Source organism: Genypterus blacodes, unplaced genomic scaffold (genome assembly GCF_046128005.1).
Source record: "Genypterus blacodes isolate CSIRO-AG114 ecotype Tasmania unplaced genomic scaffold, CSIRO-AGI_Gbla_v1 ptg000182l_1, whole genome shotgun sequence".
NCBI lineage: Eukaryota > Metazoa > Chordata > Actinopteri > Ophidiiformes > Ophidiidae > Genypterus > Genypterus blacodes.
This window is the reverse complement of record NW_027466983.1, coordinates 52,501-76,498: the sequence shown is the minus strand read 5'-3', so window position 1 is coordinate 76,498 and position 23,998 is coordinate 52,501. Positions and strand designations below refer to the sequence as shown.

The 23,998-nt window shown below is 45.8% G+C and overlaps 2 protein-coding genes across 2 annotated transcripts in view; one reads left to right on the top strand and one right to left on the bottom strand.

Annotated features, from left to right (window-relative positions):
- Positions 1–10,440: 10,440 nt before the first annotated feature.
- On the top strand, positions 10,441–14,034 carry cox4i2 (cytochrome c oxidase subunit 4I2). Its single transcript, XM_076167952.1, has 5 exons — positions 10,441–10,647; positions 12,459–12,558; positions 13,095–13,259; positions 13,372–13,503; positions 13,663–14,034. Exons 2-5 carry the CDS (start codon positions 12,459–12,461, stop codon positions 13,794–13,796), a joined length of 531 nt encoding a protein of 176 aa, XP_076024067.1. The 5' UTR covers positions 10,441–10,647; the 3' UTR covers positions 13,797–14,034.
- Positions 14,035–14,487: 453 nt separating this feature from the next.
- Positions 14,488–23,998, bottom strand: part of bcl2l1 (BCL2 like 1) — a 23,005-nt gene continuing 13,494 nt past the window's right edge. Inside the window, exons 3-4 of the mRNA XM_076167951.1 lie at positions 17,865–18,061; positions 14,488–17,324 (exon numbers count right to left, since the gene is read on the bottom strand). Coding sequence (XP_076024066.1) covers positions 17,918–18,061 — 144 coding nt within the window. The 3' untranslated portion in view covers positions 14,488–17,324; positions 17,865–17,917. The remainder of the gene's footprint in view (positions 17,325–17,864; positions 18,062–23,998) is intronic.

Sequence of the window (23,998 nt, the reverse complement as noted above, 5' to 3'; positions counted from 1 at the left end):
TTGCACCTTCGCCACATTTGTTTGATCCGTCAGAGAACGTTTACAAAAACAAGTCCTGACAAATTCAAGAAAAATCCAACGAGGAGGAGGAGAAAATTCAGGTGTTGCATTTCTTGTGTCTTTACTTCACTAAAAGCTGTGATCTGTACATAAAAACACGTCAGGTCAGAGCTGTTATTATACGTTGAACTGACGAATAAGCAGCTGAGCCTTAACAATGCCAGAAGGCCGTGAACCAGCTACTTCAATGAGGTTTGACTAAAAGCTAAACAAGTCCTGTTGTATATCCAATGACCAAAATGCCTCAGAACCTTGTTAGCCACCGTTCCTTCCTGGCAACCTACAGAACGTCCACTCGCTCTGACCATATTTGTTGATTTGTCTTGTTTTTAATCAGCTTCTAGTCAGGCACATGGCCAAAGTATTATTTACATCTCCGGTTTCCTGCTATTCAGACCGTGGCAGTGAGTTTGCTGTTGGAGAGGGCCAGGGCTGGAAGCTGGTAGTCAATCACAGATGACAGCTCCGCCATTTATAGTCTTCCGATCAATTCATTCAACCTGTTGCCTCCCACAGCTCAGCCCTCATCAACACTCAGCCATTTCCTTCACAAAGCTATTTATGGAACGTCTCAAGCAAGTCGGAGTTAAAAATAATTTTCCGTTTAATCGTGTCATTTGAAGCATTTCCCGATGGCGAGCTTTTTATTTCCAGATACTGTTTTGTTGATCATCGTGAATCAAACCCAGACAGAGGGAATATCAATATTTAATTCAGGTTTAATACAGGTTTAAGTATTGAATGCATGACAGTGAAGCAAATGGGAGATGAAACTGCATAAACTGAGGCAAGGCCATTGCAAAGAAAAGCGTAGAGAGTGATGCAACGCTCTTCTCGAAATCTCAGGAACAGAGAAGCGAAACAGTGAAACACCATCACAAAGCTGGAGCGGCAGGATGAGCTGCTTAGCCCTGGCAGCGCACCTACAAAGTGAGCTGTGGAGAGAGAAACAGTCCAAAACAGCATGAGACTTCCAGCCGACCACAACGTTCCTCCGGGTTTTTATAATAGCAGCGTACAGCTGTTACCTTCACTCCATGGAATGTGAGAAAATCGGAAAAAGTGACACACACACACACACACGCTGCAGTTGCAAAATAAGTAAATAAGCTTTTCCATGAGCTCATAGGCACTAAAAGCCAACAAATTGATGCTAACATGTGGTAGCCGCCACTAATAGCCTCTGTGGACATGTTGGTATTTACAGGGTATTAAACGCCAATCCTTTACAGATATGTCAGTGGGTATTCATTGTAAACTACACACAGAAACACACTGTTCATAGAGATCAGTCGCTGCAAAACAAAAAAGTGAATTTACACACAGTCACGTCCTTAAGAGACCTGAGAACAGGAGACATATGAGACACACAGGGTGGACAGGTGTTGTTGCTTATGCATAAAATTCACGTGTGTTCATGAACAGATGTGTGTTTGGTTTGTTTATGTGTGCGGGGTAACAGGCCAGCAGGCACGTGTGGCAGCGGTGGCAGGGTAAAGGTCAAGGTTGAGGTTTTCAGGTCAGGTGATCACACAGTGGGGACAGATGGTGATTTAGCGCGGTTTGGTAGCGGGGGTCCCTTTGGGGACGTCACAAACAGCCTACAGGGTCCTGATGTCACAACATGAAGAGGAGGTGGATGGAGAGGAAGAGGATGGAGATGAGGATGAGGTGGGGACTGATATGCAGAGCAGCAATGAAAAGGAGGAAGGTGATGAGGATGAGCATATTCCTAAGTATTCTGTTTGTGAACTGTTGAACTAAGAGCATTAACTGTGTCATCAATAGGGCAAAGTGTAGGAGAAATACAAATAGGTCTTTAAACCTGTAATTGTTACTTATCAATCATATATCGAAACCCAGGTTTGCAGCTCTGCAGGGAAGTAAATCTATAACTCATTTGCCAAAAGGACGGCTGGAGTCAAAGACCATCTGACAAGAATGCAAATCCGTGCCAAAGGTTACCACAAACTCATATAAAGATCAATTTTCCTCTTTTCTATCGCCCCCTGCCTCTCCTCCTCATCCTCCACCCCATACATCCACATCCACTTCCTTTCTTTCCAGACAACCAGCTGCTGCGACACACCTCCAATCTGAGCGAGGCGTGATCCCCAGAGAGGAAAAGAGGGGATGGAGGGTGGGTGAGAGGTGGAGGAAGAGGAGATGGCAGGATGGAGGGAAGGGAGCGACTGGGCGCGACTAGACGCTCTGGGTCAGAGGTCAGGCCTGCATGCGCCGGGGATCTTTTGTGTCGGATCCCCCACCATCACCACCATTACTGTTGTTATAACACAAGCAGATACCCTGGGTCCCGCACACACACACACACACACACACACACACACACACACACACACACACACACACACAGCCCTTTAACTGCCTCTGAGTCCCAGTGCACCAGACCCACACCCACACACTCATTATGGGGTTTAACCATGGACGTATGATATGAGGTCAGGGTTTAACTGCACAGTCAAGGTCAGAGCCCAGGGGACAAAAAACAACACCCCTCTTTCTCCACTCTGCACACACACGCACACACACACACAGATAAGCCTCTCCATTCTGTCATCGTCCTTTCTCCTAACACCATCCATCTGAAATATTCTCTCCTCTCAGTCACATTTGACAGTTTTTAGGTGCTTCAATGTATTTTTGTGCGATTTAAAAAGGACTTAATGTCACACACTGTATTTCTACATAGCAATCAGCTGCAATCAGCAGTTACTTTTTCAAACACTGAGACATTTAAACTGCAGGCCCGTGCATTGTGCTGCTGATGAGACGTTGTGGTGGAGCATTAAATAAACGGCCTGAGGGACTACAGCAGTTAATTTACTGTCTGCTGGTCCCGCGAGCCTCAATGAATTTATAGTATCCAAATGACAAAACAGAAAGAGAAGGACGAATCCCTCCGCTCTTCAAAAACCTCATCTCGTTATTAAATGAGAACACTGACACACACACCCCCCTCCCTTGTTTCCCTGTTGCCCCCATTGCCCAGCCCTCATCCCTGATAATCTGGGACAGATGATGCAGAGTGTGTGGCGCGAGCAGGGCTGCAGCGGCGTAGAACCCCCCACCATTGACTCTCAGCCGTACGCATCGAGAGGCACTTCTCTGAAATATGAATTATGGAACATATGAAAATGAATAATGAAAGGAAGTTCATATCGGTGCCTCGCTCTGGAAGGTGTGCCACTAGGAGAAAGAAGAGTTGCATCATTCCAGCGAGGTTGGGATTAGATACAACACGATTGCGAACAAACTTCACCTCTGTGGTCTGGTAGTTTTTGTGATTCTTAATTTGTTTTGGGCCCCTGACTGTTCCTGAAGCTGATCACCAATCAGAGGATAGTCTTGATCAAACAAGATAGTTTTAGTTTCGAGTCAAAACCAAGAGATATGTTCAGGAAATGTGCCAATGCTACTTTGATTCTTGTATTTGTTCAATAATCTAACAAAAAGTATGAATAAGACTCTCTTATAGCCAAACATCTGTCAATCAAGAATAAGTGTAACAACAAATGAGAATCAGGGTTCAAATCAACAACATTGTCTGTTGAATTGTCTGTAGTTGGATTTGTTGTTTGTAGAAAATCCCTTTAGTCTGAATACAAAGCGTTACCAGCAGCAAAGCAGATCTCAACAGTTAAATGGAACTGAAGCACACAGTGTTAATCAAGAGCGAGTGGGGAGTGAAGGAGAGGAGACAGTAGGAGAAGGTGGGAGGATGGAAAGTCAGCAAAATACATGCAAACATGGGCAGAGCTGATGTCATGTGAAGCAACATGGCTGAGGTCAAAGAGAGGAGAGGAGGAAACATGAGCGACAGGAAAGCAAAACAATCACTTTTGTGGAAATGACTCACTCAGGCTGATATGAGCTGTTGATCAATCTAACACCAATTTATCTACAAACCTCTGTGCTTCTCACTGCTTCTCTCAACCAGCTGCAAAATGGCAATAAACAACAGTGCCCATATGATCAGCGACAGCATCTCAGATGAGCCAGTCACACACAGTACCTCCATGCTCTGTGCCTGCGCTCTCCCACTGATCTGCCTGGATGATTTGTTTCATCATGGGGGGTTTGATGTGAAGCGATAACACTGCAACATGTCAGAGGAGGTCCACTCCTGCTGCAGCAGCAAGAATCTGAGCCTTTTCATACACAATCCACACGACCTCAAGCTGCTCCCTGCTCCCCTTCATCTATGGGCTTTCACCAGGTCACCTGTTTGGAAACCAGGATATGAGGGCATTCCTGTAGAGAATTCCTGGTTATTTTCCAAGCTAGTGTGTGTGTGTGTGTGTGTGTGTGTGTGTGTGTGTGTGTGTGTGTGTGTGTGTGTGTGCCAGCATGTGTCTGCATCAGTAGCTTTTTCTTACTGTGTCGCTGCGTGCGTTGCTGTCTCAACACGACCTGACAGTGAAATGTGAAGTCATGTAGTCGTAAACCATCACATGTGTAGTCTGTGTGTGTTTGTGTGTGTGTGTGCATCATTTTAATATTTATTAATTTTCAAGACTTCAAACCAACATCCAGTTTAGTGGGATTTACTGTGTGTGTGTGTGTGTGTGTGTGTGTGTGTGTGTGTGTGTGTGTGTGTGTATATGTGAACTGATCTCTGCAACGTCCAAAATGTTTCTTTCTAGTTTTAGCTGATATGACTCATTGTACCACAGTTTGACAGTCCAGTGTAAAGTTGACTAAATATGGAAGCATGTGAGATGTTTTCTATGTCAGTTTTGCCCAAATGCTCATACTTGGTATCAGTTTTATTATTAAGCCCACAGGAATTTAAAGTTGTGGACTTTGAAGAGCGATTGAGTTTGAACAGAGCTTCTCCACACATTCATTGGTAATGACTGAGTGAGGTTGAAGAGGTTTAACTCAGCAGAACCCTTTTATGTGTCCCATTAAATGTGTGGCATCGGTGATCCTCCGCCTTTTCAAATGAGGCCTGAGGTGAGTTACTGCCAAGAACAATGTTTTTGTTTTGGGAAATAGCGAGGATCTGCTTCTGATTGTAACTTTGGTTGACCACATCCAACCCAGTGTCCCCGTCCTCACTGGAAACCACACTGCATTCTGTCCCAACTCATAACTCCAGTGACATTTAATACGGAAGTCTTTATTTGAGGCTGGAAAAAATATGATTTCACTTATTTGTGCACTTTTGTCGTGCAACCTATCAATCCGGTCTCTGCGTTACCATGACACCCTGACCTCATTATCTACCTCTAAGACTCTGGGGTTTTGAATGAAGTAAACATTTGTAGCCTCGGTCCGGTCCTAAGCTTGTCTCAGAGCAAAGGACCTAACAACATTCCCTTGCTTGTCTCCTGTCTTTACAGAAAATCCATTATCACCAATTACGTAGATTAGAAGCTGATTCATTGCGTTCACGTTTAGCCGAGGCCCCAGAGCGATCTTTACAAAATAGGCAGAGGTGACGGAGGAGAAGCAGAGTCTCGTAGATTAATTGGTATTAAGTTAATTAGGGCGTAGCTGTGAACCCCAGTGGGTCAGGACCCTTTTGTGTGTCCACAGGTGATCCATCATGGAGAGTGAACCTTTCCTGACAGGCAGAGGAAGGCACAGGCCCTCTGCTGCCATGGCAACCACCCCAACACAGCTGTAAATGCCCCACAAGCTTTATATATGAATACAGAGTTTATATTTGAGTTATTCGGCTTACAAATGCGTAGGTAGATCTCAAATTTCATATCTTTCACAATTATTCTACTTTGGTTAAGGTAGAGAAGGCATTCCAAACAAGACTTCACTTCAATGTGTGTGTGTGTGTGTGTGTGTGTGCGTGTGTGTGTGTGTGTGTGTGTGTGTGTGTGTGTGTGCATCATATTATTAGAATTTATAGTTGATGATGAAGATTTAAATTTTTCACTCTGGACCGGCTGCCAAGTCCAGTAAAGAAGCAGACATCAAGCTGTAGTATACATAGAGGTGACTGCAGTGTGTGTGATGTATATTCAGGCTTTAACACTGAGCCAACAGGCAACAGTGTTGCTTTGCCCCCGAGGGCTCAACAGTTCACCCTGCATGCCAGCGACAAGCCAACAAAAACACACACAATGTTATCAGACTTTACCAGACAGCCACCTTCAAAACTTGCTATCCGTAGAGTAAGAGAGAGAGAGAGAGAGAGAGAGAGAGAGAGAGAGAGAGAGAGAGAGAGAGAGGATAGTCGGGTCAAGAGAAAATGAGAGAGAGAAAGAGAGAGAGAACAAAGATGAGAAGTGCTGATGAAGCAGTTATTATCCAGGTCAGCAATAGAGAAACAAACAGTGGCACTCTTTCAGCGGCTGAACGGGCAAATGGAAGATCACTTGATGATCATCGTGTGTGACACAGAAAGACTCATCGTTACCCTACGAGCCACTGATCAGTGTGTTCCCTAGAGGTGCAGCTCTGTATTGACACGTAGGAATGTTACACTACCTGCACACTAATCAAACCGTCATCACAATGACTGACGGCACTCTCAGACGCTGACGTCATGAAGATTCTGCCTGAAATGCAAAATGTGTGTTTAGAGACGATCATGGATTATGCATGGAGAGTGAACTTTCGATCACGGCCCATCCTAATCCTTTTCATCCTTAGTCATGCATCTGTTTTCTCTTTGAAGGGATGCCAGTGTGTGTGTGTCGGGGGGGGGGGGGGGGGGGGGGGGGGGGGGCACACACACAACACAAAGCACCGGAGCAGAATATGGCAGGGGTGACAGGGAAGCAGGAGGAGGGGACACACTGGCAGCATGGGGGAGACAGGATCCTGACCCACTTACCCACAATGCCTCAAGGGTGGAAGTGGGGGGGGGACCAACAATCATGCAGAGTTACGTGCCAACACACACACACACACACACACACACACACACACACACACAGTATATGCTGCCAGAGCGCCGGGAGCAAAAAGGAGGACAAGTTCTACAGGAAGGACAACAAGGCCCAACACGACTTGTCTGGACATGCAGAGTTAAGGCGGCGACAGAGCAGGCACGAGTCTGAGGCCTCCACACACACACACAACTACACACACACACACGGGTGCACGAGGCCAAGCGCCGACAGAAAGATCTGTTGCAATACGCCGACACTTCCCAGGCGTTCCGTGACCTACATTCAGCACGCAGAGAAGGTTGAAGCATTTGTTACAGACGTGTTCTCGTGAGTGACAAGCCGGCGCTCAGTCCTCTTCCCTCTGCCCTGTGGTTTCCCCCTCAGCTGAGTAAGCGCTAACAGGGACACGTGAGAACACATGAAAGAGTGGAAAGAGAGAGAAAACACTCGTACACTGGAATCACAAGAATCAAATGAACATCTTAAATCACGTCAACCCAAGTGAATCCAGTGAAATGAGGCGAGGAGCACTTATTTCACCAGATGGAGATGAAGTTGGAGTTTGCTTTCATCTGCACATCAATCCAACCAGTAGGCGTCAGTGTGTCAGTGTCAGCAAGCGGTGGGGCTGGATGTGTCTTTTGTCAGGATGTCAGTTAGGGAACATATTTGCTGAGAGATCTTGCCGTTATGACCGTTTGAAGCGGGCGCATCAGTCAGTCTGTCAGTCTGTCGTTGTTCCGTTAACGCGGCAGATTGACTCCCAAATGAGAGCCAGGAGAGCCGCGTCTTCAATCCACATCTACGCCGCTTTATTGTTATAAAAAGGGACGAGGGTGAAAGCTGAACAAAGGAGGCAGGAGAAATGACGAACGGCATACGTTTCCTCAGGAGAGATGGAGGCAGCGTCTCCAATTCTAAAGGGACAGGAGAGGGTGGCTGGGGGTCAAAGTGGGTGGGGGTGGGGGGTGGGGGGACTTTGGGGGGATAAAGGACAATGTGTGTGTGTGTGTGTGTGTGTGTGTGTGTGTGTGTGTGTGTGTGTAAGGAGGAGGGGAGAGGGCAGAGATTTGGGGTTATGTGCACCGTCACGGTCCAAACTTGATTTCCATAAATGAATCAGAGACACGTGCCCGACTGTGCTTGTGTTGTACTGGCAGCTGCTGCGGCCTCGTTTAAAAGGACACAAATATATTAGCTCCATGTAGAGGGGTGTGTGTGTGTGTGTGTGTGTGTGTGTGGAGGGGGGGGGTACATTTATTTCTGTCCCGACTAATACATGCTTTTCGTCAAGCCTCTAGTCTGACTCTCAATCATCCAGTTTGGACCCGTTTGTGGAAACTGTGCAAGCGTACACCGGTCACGTTTAGACCGCTGCTCTGCCTGAGTGGCTTTTCCAGACCCAAAGCCGACTGGTTGGGACAGAAGACAGAATGTGGTCGGATGATGATGTTGACAGGATGCAGTCTGTGTTTACCATTAAAATAAAGTGTGTTTTGAAGAAATACTCAAGAAAAAGTCACTTGGTCGCCGCCTTTTTCTGTTTCTGTTCACAAGCATGTAAGATGAACGTTAAAACAAATCTGTAAATCTTCCGCCCTGGTGAAATATTCCTGGGATCCGTTCCAGCCAAATCAACTTCACTTCTTGTCTGACTGCTTACACACACGCTGCTGCCAAGAGATATAACTACTTTGTTTGTGAAATACTTTCCTTTACTAGTTGTGTGTTTGGTCTGAGGCTGAAGAGTTCGTCTTGATATTATGATTTCTTTTTAAATGTGCAGCACTGCCATCTAGTGGATATATAATGTAAGTTCAAGCAAAGTGCCACCAATTACACGATCTGAGGATAAGAACTATTTTTACACTGTTTGTCTTTTTGGCACCTACTTTGTTTTGCGGTACACATTCATTGAGGTGGCAAATAGAAAAGCTAAAGATTAAAATAAGGATAATTTGGCCTCAGCTGTTTGTTTTTAATGATCGAATGCATTTTTTTTAGGTTTTGAGGCCCAAGACGAAATCCCAGCACAATAACAATACAAGCCTTATCTGCTTAGATGAACGTAATGATACACACAGTACAAAGGAGAGTGATTGTAGTGTAACGTCTTTGTTTCCTTGATGTTACTGTCCTTCTGGATGTACTTTGGTCAGGGTTGCCTGGCTGATAGGTGCAGCTTCAGACTGCGACCTCAGTCTGGGTCATATTAGGACTTATTTGTTACATAACACAGCGCAAGTGTTTGGTATTGAACCAAAGGTTTGACCTCGAGCCTCACAAGTGAGCCAAACGTCCTGCACGTATGAGCTTCCTGTTGCTCGTATGACAAAGAGCAGAGCTTCCAGAGAAACACATCAGGAAACACAAGAACACACAAGAGAGCGGATCGGATCATGCTGAGGACAAAAACAATAGCTACAACAATAGCTAGTAAAGTGTGTGCAGATCCAAATGATCTTAGATGGCACTGAAATGCGATGCTTGATCAGAGTTAGATCACTGTTAAGACGCGGACAAATGACAAGGATTTCAGTAGTTAACCACTGGAAAGGTTGATTAATAGTTCCATGTGTGTGTGTTGGAGTGCTTCCACTGAGAATGCATGAATGATTTAGAGGCCTGTGACATCTGTTGCTATGAGACTATGTGAGAGTTTTGCCACTTTTGGAGAAGATCAAGCAGCCAGAAGCCGAAACTAGACAATAAACAGGAGATTCTGCTTTTAAAGAACATGGTTGTTCGGTCAGAATACTATATTAGGATTTCAGTTCAGCTTTTTGATCACGGTGGGGATTTGAAGATTTGCAAACTTTTACTATAAGTGACATTCATCTTCTTCATGTGGGTATTTAAGTAAGTGAGTTAGTTTTGAGCTTTATTGCCGAGCTTATGTGTTTACAGGTCGCCGTGTTAAGGGGAGCTTCCACAACCAACCAGTGTGCAGTATGGGGTTACTATGGAGACCTTGAGCCTCTGTCCTCATCCAACCTCTTGGAGTCCCCTCCCTCTCTCCTCCCTCTCTCCTCCCTCCCTCCTCACTCTCTCCTCCCTCTCTCCACCTTCCCCAACTGTGGCTAATGTCTGCCGTGCACGTACCGCCAGCAGTCAGTCAGTCAGACCCTGGGCTCAAAGCCAAACTAGCGGGATGATGGTGGCCTGAACTTGGCCCCGCGAGGCAACCAAGCTGAAATATGGCACCTCATATAACTTTCTCTGTGTGTGTGTGTGTGTGTGTGTGTGTGTTTACCCATATGCAGCCTCCCATTTTCTGCCTACAGCGAGACCCACTGTGTCCTGCAGTAACCTCACCTAAAATCACTCTCTTGGTTCAAAACATGTGGAGTTGCAAAGAGAGAGTGAGGAGGGAGAACGGGTGGGTAAGAGAGAGGAAGTCCTTGTTGTGATCTGCAACTAAACTCAACCCGTTGTGACTCTCTGTCAGTCCTATCACAAGCTTTACTGGATTGTTTACTTGAATTGGTTCGGTCTCATTCCCTCCCCTCCCTCCCAGTCTCTCGCTCACTCTCTCTGTCTCTCTCTCTCTCTCCCGCCCACCAGTTCGTTCCTGCTTAGTGCTATGTGGCGATAAGAACCGAGACCAAACAGAGAAGAAGGCCTTAACAGCCCATTTCGGTCCAAGATTCGGCCTTTTATTGCTGGATTTCCTGTTGTATCGCCTCTTTCTGCAGTTTCACTTTGCACCGTAAGTATTTGACTTTGCAGATTGAAATGAAAGAGTCTGTAATAGGTTACTTCAGCAGGCGGTGCTATAAAAGAAAATGACAGACACCCCCATACGGCTGGGGACGGTGTCGGGCCGAAGTGCAGCAATGATGACATGCTGTAGATCAGCCTGGGAGAGATTCTTGGGATAAGCTTGATGTGGGACAGATGTGATTGCTTTATGCATTTCTCAACGGTTGTGACACGGTGGAAGTATCAAAGCTGTTCTTCCCAAAGTAAACAATAGTCAAGGTTGAGAGATTTTCACAGCTCCTGATTTGGTTTGTATCCATGCATGTGATTAATAAAACGGATTAAAGCAAAAACTCTCCTTGCAATTGTTGCTTTTGTCAAACGGGTGAAAGGTTTCAGTTCTGTCCTCTCCCGTTCAGAAGGTCATTTTGCTCTCTTTAATTGACCACATGCCAATTTCCGCCATTTTCATGTTCGTCATATGAGTGCTTGTGTGTGTGAGAGTGTCGTATGTGTGACACTGTGTGTGTGTCGCACAAGGAAACACTCTCAAAGTTCTTTTCTTTGTGTTTTGGAGAGTTTAATCTCTGATCAGAAGCAACTCACTCTGAAAGCAGGGTTCAAGTTTAATTCCATGAAGAAACAAAAACAGTTGCATTAAATGAACCCGACTTTCATGTTGTTCTGGTTCTGTTATGTTATGTTGAGGAGAATTTATATTAATGGAGCTTTTATATCTAAACTTGGGTTAACGTCACTATAACCCAGCTCATTTCAGAATGTCGGGGTGCCTGCATAACCCCTTAAATGTATCTAGACATCAACTACCACTGACCCACTACCTACTTCAAAGACGTATCTCATTAGAAAATCAGTGCTTCTGGATTCCTATCTATAACGATGTGAGCAGACTGCGTAGAAACATTTTGAGTTTGTTCATAGATCAAACCTGCACCATTCAAGGTCAGAGAAATAATTGGAATTCTATTTTATCGGGTCAACCTTCGTTTCATGTGACTCTGCATTGTATGTAAGAGTAAAAGATAATGAGGTATCCAGACAGGGAGAGGAGGGATTTGGCATTTATCCAGGCCACCTTTATAAACCCCTTAATGAGATCGCTGACTGACTGTCATGAATAACAACACACACAGAGACATAACCCTGTCCACTTTCAAACCAGGCTCAATGGCCAATTAAAGTGTGCAGACTTGCAACATAAAACATAATGGGCAATAGAGAAGAATCATAAATGTGTGACATATAGCCACTGCTGACTTCAAGTGCTCTTATGTGAGTCATGTTCATTAATATTTACCTCCACCAAGGAGGCAATGTTTGCATCTATTTCTCTTAGTTGTTTTGTTGGTTTGGTTATTCAGCAACAGGATTATTTTGAAAAGTAATGAACCAATGTTAACAAAATTTATAGGAAGGAAGAACACCATTACATTTTCCAGGATGATGAAGGAAGGCTATTTTTAATGTTATTGTCAAAGTAATTCACTCCAGATCAGGTTTCTGATAATAAATAAAGCAATTAACTCTTATTTATTATTCATAACAGACTTGTGCATTAATAAAGGTTGACAATGTATAATAATAAATTATACACAGGATTGGTATCAACATAGAAATGCTTTCAGCTTTCAGAGCTTTCTTTAAAATACAAACTCCTCCTTTAAGTTAAAAGATTTTATCAAAGATTTTTGAAATAGTGGAGCCCGATAAAAATGTAATAAAAATATAGTAATACAAATATGAATAATAAAACTGTGTACTGACCTTTGACCCCAGTGTCCCTTCACCTGTTTCCAGATGCTCCGCCTGACCTCCAGCTGCGTGGGGAGCCTCCTCGCCAGGCGCGCGACACCCGCCGTCACCATCAGCGGCGCGAGGATGTCGGGTCACGGTCACGGTACACGCGCCATGTTTGTTTTGGTGTTTTATCACAAGTCACTAATGTATCCGCATAATATCCTGGTTAGAAGAGGGCACAACAACTCCACACAAGCTCTGGGAATGTACCACATTGTACCAGTAGGCGGCGCTGCTGTTCTTACAAACGGGCTTGCATGCATAGTTTGTTTTATTTAAGTGAAGTTTTTTTTTAATTTCTTTTCCAAATAAGTTTGGGACGCTTGAATCAAAACAACTTTTATCATTCACATCTTCTATTTTCCGTTATTTTCTATATGATTCCTTTAATTTTGTTCCATCATTCCTTATTAGGATGAAGGGCCTGTGTCAATGTCGAACCTCCGCCACCAGATGTCGCTAATGTCTCCAAACACAGACTATACAGAATATAAGCCTTGGGGCTATTGTGCTTGATCATGCGTGGGGCACATGATACTATAAATGTATAATAGCCATGACACCATCATGCAGCAGCAGTGTTTATGGATCATTCAGCCTGTATTTATAGCCTGTACTCCATTTGTGTTCTTCCAGAGAAAGTGACGACAGTGGACATGTCTAAACCCATGTACTGGGACCGCCTGGACACCCCCCTGCCTGACAGACGGTACAAAGAAGTCCTGACTGATGCTGACAAAACTCTGAAACAGAAGGAGAAGGGGCCCTGGAGCCAGCTGAGCAAAGAGGAGAAGATTGCCTGTAAGGTTGAAGGGAGCCTAGACTGAAGCTGCAGGGTCCAAGTAGAGTTCAGATTTCCTTTAATCTCCTCATCTCATCACCTTTCCTTCACTCTCCCCTCCCGCCGCCTCAGTGTACCGCCTGACGTTCCACCGCACCTACCCAGAGATGAAGCAGACGACACAAGAGTGGAAGACTGTCATGGGTTGTATCTTCATATTCCTGGGCATCACTGGCCTGGTGGTCTGTTGGCAGAGTGTCTATGGTGCGTCTCTCTCCCGTGCTCCATTTCAATCCATCACCTTACAACTAGTTCCTTGCATTGAATATCATGTTCAGGTGCAGACATGTTGTATCCTTGGTGCCACAAACGTCACCTAAGCACCTCTCTCTCTCTCTCTCTCTGTTCCTTGTTCTCCCTCAGTCTACCCTCCCCGTCCCAGGACCTTCGAAGACGACTGGAAGGCCAAACAGCTGAAGAGGATGTTGGACATGAGAGTCAATCCAGTTGAAGGACTCTCCTCTAAGTGGGACTACGAGAAGGGCCAGTGGAAGTAAAGAGGGGTGGGACCGTTCCCTGAGTGCCACAGCTGGACCGGATCACAGCGCTGAATGTTGCTTCATTGAAAAAGCCATTACAAAAGATTACAACTCGTCCATTTAATATCAGAATAATATCTCTGGGGTTTATATTTATGCGTCACCAGGCTCAGTCAGCAGCTTACTGTCCAGTCACTGCAGCATTACTGTGTCCGTCCTGTTATAAACTCATTAAACTTTTCCTTGTGTAACCTTCTGTCTGTTGGTGCTCATCTTCATCTCCACTCTGCACATTTACTGTTACATGTTGATGTTTGCTGAATGCTTCTGATCACATGAAGGCAACGCAGTCGTCTTGTTTTGAAAGCAGCTCCAGTAGTTGAACAATAACCTATTCTTAAACACATGCAATCCCCCTAATCAATGCTTTATTGACAACATATTGATTCGGGCGATTGCATATCTATACAAGAACATGAAGCAACTAATCTGAGATATCACTACGAATGTTCCCAGATGTATGGAGTCATGCTGAAGCTTTCATGTCCTTGCTGGTTGTAATGATTTCTTTTCCTGCTTAAATCTTTTTTTCTCCGTCTTTTGTTTTGGGTGATTTCCACTTTGAGAAACAAATGGAATGTGTAGTGTTAACACGTGCATAACCTCAGACCACAAAGGATTTAGAATGTGTAAAAAGATCAACCACCAGTTCAGTACATCTTCCAACATAGGCTTTATTCGGTTCAACGTAATTAAAATTTTTACAATGGCATTCTAAGACATACAAAGACCATTGGACATCGATGCAATCTTTTAATTTTGTATTTTACCACCGACAAGAATGCACCAGAGAACCATCTTTTGAAAATATCCTCTTACTAGCTTGCATTTCCTTGTCTGGCGGTCCAATAATCCTAAAAAACACAACAAATAACAATGCACATTAATGCAAAGATGGAGTTTAAGGCCATTTGAAGGGGCACAAGTCTGCTCCATACACCAAATATAAATAATGTTTAAAAGCCATCAGTTCTTTTTCCTTAAATATGTCACTAAGCTAATGTACTATTCTAATTTGTTTAAATAACTAGCACACACACACACACACACACACACATATGTATATATATGTGTGGATGCGCCAATGTTGTTACACTTCTTTGTGCCTCCTTCAAAAACATTTTGCCGTAGAGTAATTCACACACATGCGCGCGCGCGCTCACACACACACACACACACACACACACACACACACACACACACACACACACACACACACACACACACACACACACACACACACACACACACACACACACACACACACACACACACACACACACACACACACACACACACACACACACACACACACACACACACAGGAAGGTGTGTCGTTTTTCGGAGAGGGGCCAGAAACCTGCGAGCAGCTTCTCGGTGGGGCATACACTACAAAAATATATATATACTGTACTGGAATGTATAAGAGCAGACCTTGGCTGATAAGAGTGTGTGTGTGTGTGTGTGTGTGTGCTCACCACACGTTTTAGAGGATGACGTTCATCAATAGTCAACGTTGTATTTGGTCAAATTCAAAGATAAATACAGGTAATATCTGTATGCAAATGAGCCCTGTCAAGTAAAGGATGATATGAAGGAAGCATGAGCTGAAGTCTTAAGAGTCCTCACACCATGAAGAGAGAGAGAGCTGCCGTCAAGATGGAGGCACAGCCGGACCCTGGAACTCCTGGACAAAATAGTCCATTTTAATCCAGATGGGTAATTCTTTAACAAAGCCTCTATTAATGTTTAATCTCTGTGTTCCACACTGCTGCGTCCTGACAAACCCAAACACAGGCAGGCTATGCAGCGTTGACAGGTGAGTGTGTAAGCGCCGCTTTGAGGAGAAAATAGCAGCTTTCTGTCGCGCACTGCTGAAGAGTATTGTTATATTGTTTTCGACTTGAAGGACTTGGCGTACTACATGACAAGAACATGAATTTGGAGTAAGATCAAGGTTAAAGCAGGAGGGGAATACTGGAGACGAAGAGGAGGAGGAGGAGGAGGGGCCCTCACCCCCCCCCCCCTTCCTCTCCCTTCCGAGCAAATTAATTTAGCTGCCAGTTCGCGAGGCGTGACGCCAAACGGCGGGCGGCACACACTCCTCCAAAACCACGGCTAAATTAAAAACCAAAAGATGCGTGGAAACAAAGAGGAGGCCTTTTCTCTCCGTCTCTCACCGACGACATCTGACTGGCATGTGTGATACGTGTGTGTATGTGTGTGTGTGTGTACGTGTGTGCGTGCGTGCCGACGTGTGTGTATGTGTGTGAGGGGGAAGCAGCAGGTGGGCCAGCTGTGACTGACACACGTGACTAGATACAGTGACAGCTTGGAGACTGCAGAGGGATGGGCGGAGCCTGATGGAGAGAGAGGGAGAGCAGACAGGAGACCGATGAAGATTTGACAGGTTTGAGGTGTGTGTGTGTGGGGAGGGGGGGGAGTGAGGGGGCATGAAATGGAGGATGATTTCGTAACACACACACACACACACACACACACACACACACACACACACACACACACACACACACACAGCTAATCCAATCAAAGTCAAACCTGTGATACGTGTTGTTGGCGTGGCCTGATAGTGAACACACACCGGCTGAATCCGTTTGCTACATAAATGTTCAGAAGGCCGTCACTGTGATGTGTGTGTGAGACGAACATGAAGCAGAGCCGAGCCGTAGGGCTTCATGATACAGAAGGAACGATCAGGACATGTTGGTAGAGTTAAAGTTTCATTCTGTGTGAACACAGTGGCAGCACGCCACTCAGAGTTTATTGCATTTTTGTTAAACTGACTTTACATCTAAATAACCACCCTGTGTTATTGTCATTGTTACTATGATTAATCAACACACTCACACACACACACACCACCACCGCAGTTGTCTGAGTCTAGCAGAGATCCGTGCTGCTCCTGTCTGTCCTACGCGTCGCTACAATATTTGCTGCATTCTTCAGCTACTAGTGTAGCAAATATGGATGAGGTCCATCGTGTCTGCTTCACACACACACACTGGACCACGGCTGCACAAATTGAGAGAATTTGTCCGACGCTGCGATCGGACTAATCAGAGACAGGATGAACTCCGGCTTAGCCACAAAATCAGCGGGAACAGTGGAGAGATTTAATGGTTCAGAAATGTGAAACTAACACAGCCGTAAACACAAAAATCAAAGAAGTCAGTTTTGTCATTAGCGTTTCAAGTTTAAGATTACACACACATGAACAAAAATCTGTCTGAGTGACTCCAGGACAAAAGGCAGGGCACAAAAAAACAAAGTGTGTGTGTGTGTGTGTGTGTGGGGCAGTGTGATCTTATTAGGTGTGGGTGTTGATACGTTGACGATGGCTGGCAGGGAATGAAGCTACAAAAGCTGTGAAATTTGGAGAATGGCTGGTCGTCGTGGAAGCAGGTGTTCCATCCTTCCCCTGCCTTCACTCTCCATATGGCACACACACCGCGATTGTACAGCTGTCTGCGGGATGAGACGCCCAGAAACAGAAAAACAGCTTTGAGACTAAACATTGAGAGAGAGGGGGGGGGGGGGGGGGACCAACGCCTCCTACAGGGCAGATCTGTGTGTCTGTAAGACTGGAATGAATTTAACCCCTGGGGGGGAAATCATGAGCTGTTTCAATGTCTGTTGAAAATCAAAAACAAAATTTGTTAAAACTATTACGTAAAGAGAAAAGAGAGGGAAGGATACAGGAGCCAGTGGAGGAAGGAGAGGAGACGAGGGAAGGGAACATTGGAGTTGAGAGAGTCTCAACTGCCGGAATGAAAGGAAAACATGTTTGTCTCCGTGTGATCATGTGAGCTGTCAGGTTGTAAAATGTCAACAGAGGAGTAGAGCTTTTCTTCACTTCTCTCTCTCTCTCTCTCTCTCTCTCTCTCTTCTCGCTCCCTAAACAGTTCCACACCACGTGAGGCTTCTCCCAGCGATGAGACGCGGGAGGAAAAAATGAAAAGGAGCGAAGGAGACAAAAAGAAGAGTGCCAAAAACTAAAAAAGGAACCTTCATTTGCACTTCTCATGTGTGTGTACACCGACGCCGTCCCGCCGCCCTCCTCACAGGCGCTTCTGGGCGATGAGCGAGCCCACCACCACCCCGGTCACCAGGGTCATCCCCGCCAGCAGCCACTTCTTGAAGCTCTCCTGAGACCTCCTGCCCTCCGCCGCCGCGTCGTTGCCGTAGATTTCCGCAAAGCGCTCCTGGGAACGGGGACAGAGAGAGGAGAGGAGAGGAGAGGAGAGGAGAGGAGAGGAGAGGAGAGGAAATGGTCAGCATTGGTGTTGGGAGGCGATTTGGGTAAGAAGATGTTAAATGGTAAACAAACATAAACCCCCACAAAAATCCCCAGAGATGTGTTGAACAGAGCAGAGGCGTGTTGGAGCGTCAGGTAGATTCCCTCTGTAAAGGTCCCTCAGCTTCAGGTTCCTGATAAGCCGCCCACAGCGCCGCATCGTTATGACTACCAGAGCCCACACAACCAGATTGGAAAGTTCCCCCTCATGACATCCGGCACACAGGCAGGTAACATCGATTGTGTGCACATAACAGAAGAGGGGCGAATTGATACAAAGGAAGAATCCACGCCTGCGTCCTATCAGATCCGCCTGCAGTGATTCCCTGCAGGAGCGGCGCCGTTGTTGCCGACATTCTTTCCCCGCTAATGTCCTCGGATTGCCAAGAGCACATCGCCCACCGCTGAAATCACTTCCTGGAAATAATGTCAGCGGTGGGCGGTTGGGGGAAGAAGCCATAACCGCAACAGACACAAGGAGGAGCTAGACGACGGAGGAGATCCTGGGATGGGATCACGTGACTGCTACACCTCTGGATCAGCTGAGTTTGGGAGGACTGCTGCTGTTGTTGTTTTTGTACTGCTGCTCGACTTCAACTTGGCTTTTGGAAGCCTGGATGTGTTCCCTCCTCGTGTGCAGACGTTATATTACTGGATGTGCGGTGACTAATTCAGCCGTCTGATTCTTAGTCAGAGTAGCGATCAACAGGCAAAACAGAAGGTCCTTTATGGGAGGTCTGTTGGAAACTGTGCCGAGACGAGAGGGAAGGAGGGGAGGGAGGGAGGCAGGAAGGGAGAGCAGGGACAGAGAAGTAAACACTGGAAGAGTGAAAGAATGCCAAAGGGCGGAAAAGAGAAAGTAACAGAAAAGAGGGGAGGGCGATGACGTGATGGGAATGTGATGGGAAACACGGTGCGAGTGTCGGCACATCAAGAGAGGAGGGGGGGGAGCAAGGAGGCGTAGGGGTTTCATTCCTCAGGCATTCCAGGCATTAGTGTTTGATTACAGAGGTGTGCAGAGCGTTTCTCCCACGCTCCCCGCTCCTTCATCTGGTGACATCATCACTCGTGGAGCGCGGAACAATTTGAGTAACAACAACTCATAACTCATTTCGAGAGGAAACGGCTTTTGCGGCCGGCGGTTCTGAGTATGTGGCGCTGTGCAACCGCTACCTCGTTTTCTTAAAATCCTGCCGTGTTGTGACTGATCCGGCCTTTAATCTGTTTATTTATCTGCTTCAATTTGAAGTTACCAAAGAAATGGAGGCAGAGACAAATCAGCCTGTTGAATAGCCTCACATCCTGTTTCATTGTCCTGACTGAATCAATATGAGCTGCACCGAACTTTGCCTTCACTATTCTCACTATTTCAGTCGGTCACCTGTTTGATTTCCTGTCTTTTAAAGCTCAAACGTCATTTTATTTCTCAGTTCGAATCTTTTTATTCGAGTGTGCCGGATCCAGAAATATACGACGTGCAACAGTTTCTCTTTGTCTCTAAGCCAGTGTGTGTTATCAGGACGCATTACCGAGTGGTTTTGTCGGGGAGGAGGCCTCGGCTCTATAATACTCTATAAGCTCATGAGTGTCCTTGTACTTCTTTAAATGCTTCCTTTGGAGCTGAAGGACAGTTTGAAGGCTACTTTAACTCTCCTAGCGTGTCAAACAGTGGCTGCATTCATTCATGCTTTGGCTCCAGAGTACACAAACACGTCTGCAGCTCAAGGCTGTCGGCAAACATTCTCCGCAAGTTTATCTTTAACCTGCGTGTCAAGTGCGTACGCTGGTGAATCACAACCACAAAAAAAAAATATGTAACATAGTGCAACAAAAGGAGTATGGGAGTGTTGCCTTCTCTCTCTGAGGCGCAGTCAAGGTGAGAGTTCCACCTTTACCCACTATATTCCGACACATTCCTTATCTCTTACTGTGTGAGGCCCAGAGGGACAGTTTCACCTCCTATAGCTGCCTCCTGAATGTCTCTACTAAGGCTGAAAGAGCCTTTAGGAGTGATCACAGACACTATAGGTCTACAGCCTCACCTTAACCCAGCGGGACATGTGACAGGACGCAGCAGAGGGATACCAACATGTCGTAAAATCTAATCAATGCATCCAGATTTACAGGTTGACTTTCAGTTGCTTTTAAGGGCTGTGGTCTGCAGCACAGAGTGGATGGGGCTCAACCACAAGGGAAGGACAAATGGCTCGGAAGTAAAGGATGACATCGTGTGATTACGAAGATGAAGCACAGTAGATCTTATGACTCAACACTTTACTGGCGTCTGACCTCAGACTCTTCCGGAGCAATGTGAGGAATGTGGGTGTAGAGAGAGAGAGAGAGAGAACACTAAAGCTTAAGTGTACAGATGACTAAGCAGGGACAGGGACATGTAACGGCATGTTGCCATTCAGAACACGGGTCGTAAATCAGGGGAGGAGAAATGTACACATGATGAGTTTGTGCCAAGGAATGCCAGGGGAAGATGTGATGGAGGATTGGATCAGACAGGCGGCCTCGCTGTGAAGTATTTACTTTATGGTAGAAGAAGAAGAAGATACTACAGCAGCGTGATAAACCTCCTCAAGTCTAAACATTTGTCTTTGCTCTGATGTTTTTATTCTCTATCCTAAATTAGAAGGAGTGTGTGTGACCCAGTGAGGAGTAAACTGGGGCAGAGTTAAAGAGAGAGACTGTGGCAGAATAAAGACAAATAACAAATGTAATTATTATCTCTGTCAGTGTGCAGACCCACATGCAAACTCTCCTGATTGTTTCCTCAGGTACAAGCACGCATACGGTCAGGAAATCAAGTCAAATCAAATCTCCCCTTTGTTTCTATTGTTCAACTTTGCTCAGCTTGGAAGAAGTCCGACAGCTGCCGAGGTCATAGTTCATACAATGATGACGAATTCAGATCCACACACACACACACACACACACACACACACACACACACACACACACACACACACACACACACACACACACACACACACACACACACACACACACACACACACACACACACACACACACACACACACACACACACACACACACACACACACACACACGCGCCTTTGCTCTCTTTACCAGTGAGTTCACTATGCACACGTTACTTTGACAGTCTCAATCTCTTCTAGCCCCACCTGGCAGGTAAACCTCATCTTCGTCTCCACTCTACTTCTCTCGCTCCCTTTCCTTTCTCCCTTTCACACGGCCACGCCTTTATTTCTTTATCTCTCCCTGGCTCCCTGAGGAGTTCAGGTGCTGGGCTGCATGCAGGAGCAGCAGAGGCCGGGAGGAGACATTTTGAGTCTTTTCCAAAACTTTTTTATTTCTTTTTCTTAGGCCGTTAACTTGTCTTTGTTACTGGGAGAACAAAGGGGATGAAGGTGGATTAGCCTGTGAAGTCACTGGGCGGATGTAAGAGAGAGAAAATGAGAGAGAATGAGAAATAACGGTAAAGGAGATTCAGCAGTGTGTTGTTGCCAGGGCTACTGGAGAGCAGCCGATTGTGTGATGTGTGATGTGTGATGTGTGTGTGGGTGTGTGTGTGTCTGGGCGTGTAGGTCCATCTCTGTGGCTGATATATGGCCCAATACTACATGTGGAGAAAAGACCATTTTAACGATCATTAGCAGTAGCTTTCCATTCATCAGCTCTGACTTGTTGGTTGCTCCAGTGTTGCAGCATAACACTCACCTTCCCCGGTGGTTAAACTCCTGACCATGACACACACAAACACAAACACACCCATACACACACACCCATACACACACACACCAGGCATCGATTGACACCTCACGTCCTTTTCCTTTTAGCCAAAGAGGGACACTCAAGATGGATTGAAATCCAATAACAGAGAGCTGTGTTAATATTAGAGGGCCTCTGTGCAATCACCGTGTGAAGCAGAATGCAACAGCGCCAACAGCACCAGACCGTCTGAGCAGAATGATTAAAATGATATTAAAATGATTCATTTAAATCCTTCTGACTAGATAAGATATGAGTGAGTTGGACGACACTGAAGTTGAGCCAGAGAGAAGAAGTCCTTCTGTCTCTGTGTGTCCATGGATGCTTCAACATCTGATCTAGAACGCTCCGTACACACCCATACAACTCAAGTGATGGCTGTCATGCTGTAGCTGAGACTGGCTGACAGACAGACAGAGAGATGGTGGCTGTGATTAATCAGTATTGAAGGAACAAGGGGAGGGGAAGGCTCTGTGGAAAGGCAGAGCAGAATCCAGAAGCTTCTCTGCTGCTAACTGGCACATTCTTTGCTCCTCTAACAGAAAGCTGGCAATGGCTCTGCCCCAGGAACACACACACACACACACACACACACACACACACACACACACACACACACACACACACACACACACACACACACACACACACACACACACACACACACACACACACACACACACACACACACACACACACACACAAAGAGGCCTCTGAATAGCAATACGTTGACACAAACAAGCTCAATCGACCTGCTTTGAACCGGTCCAATCCAGAAATAGTGGACAAATGAGCAAATGAGTGTGGAAAGTGGAAAGTTACTGGATCTATCTGAGGTCATGTTGGGTGGGGAGGGGAGGGAGGGGGGGTCATGAGAGAGTGAAGATAAATAAATAAACTATTGGAGCTTTTTGTACCGATGAAGGATCGAGATGTGGGCCTGATAGTGTAATCTGATGGGATACACACCTCCACAATGTACCCTGAGAGCATGTTTTGAATTCCCTGAGCATGTGTTATGATGGGTGTGTGTGTGTAAGCAGGGTGTGCTGAGTCATAATGAATGCGACACACAGTCCCCCCTCTGTGCCTGACTGCTGACCTTAGAGAGCCGAGTCCCGTTTCTATGGCAGTTAAAAATCCCAGAGAGAGAGAGAGGTTACAGGATGGAAAAGCAGGAAATGAAACCGAAGGGAAGGGACGACATTTGTTCCCGGGTTGAGGTTTTACTCTAAATCCCACATTTCTCACAGGTGAAACTCTAACTGTGAGTATAAAAATCATAAAAAAGATGCTAGTCTTGGTGCGAAGGCTTGAAGTGAGATGGAAGAGGAAGGAAGGAAGAGCAGGCGTCCAAGAGAAGCCGTGACCCAAAGCACCCTGGAACCCATGAGTCACGAGGAGGAACTGCTTTAGTACATTTAAAAAAAGTCAAACGCTGTCAGTTGATGCTGACCAATGCTTCCTGCTGGTTGCAACACCTAGAGGCCTATGAGACTGCACACACGCACGCAAACACACTCAGACACACAAACACAGACGCAGACCATGCACTATATCAACAAAGGTGGTTGTTGAGTGAACACACTCCCTGTCACTCCACGTGGAATTGATCTAATTCTAGAGAAACCAGGGAGGCGACACTGTTCTAACTGGTGAAACAAGGTGATGTCATTAAAGCGCTGTGTGCGTGCGTGTAAAGTTCTAAGTACAACGAGCACCTGCATGCGCTGTGAACTCTGCCTTGCGTTGTGACCAACAGTCCACGGGCTGATCATGGGATCACTGTGATCACACCAGATCAAAGAGAGGAGATTAAGTTCAGGGAATGTCGGAGAGCTTCACCGTGTGGACCGCATCTTTGAAATGTTCAAATAAATCCAATTATTAGACTAAATGACTGCATACTGGCATTTCTAGAGAGCGAGGCGTCACCATAACAACACTATAAACACCCTCATCCTCAGCCTCATATACGACTACAATTAAGCTATTTGTTATCAGCTCAGTTCTATGGTAGAGTGGCCAGAGCTCGAGTGATGTCACGCATTCAATCTGTGTCCCCGAAAAGCCAACAGTGCGAGTG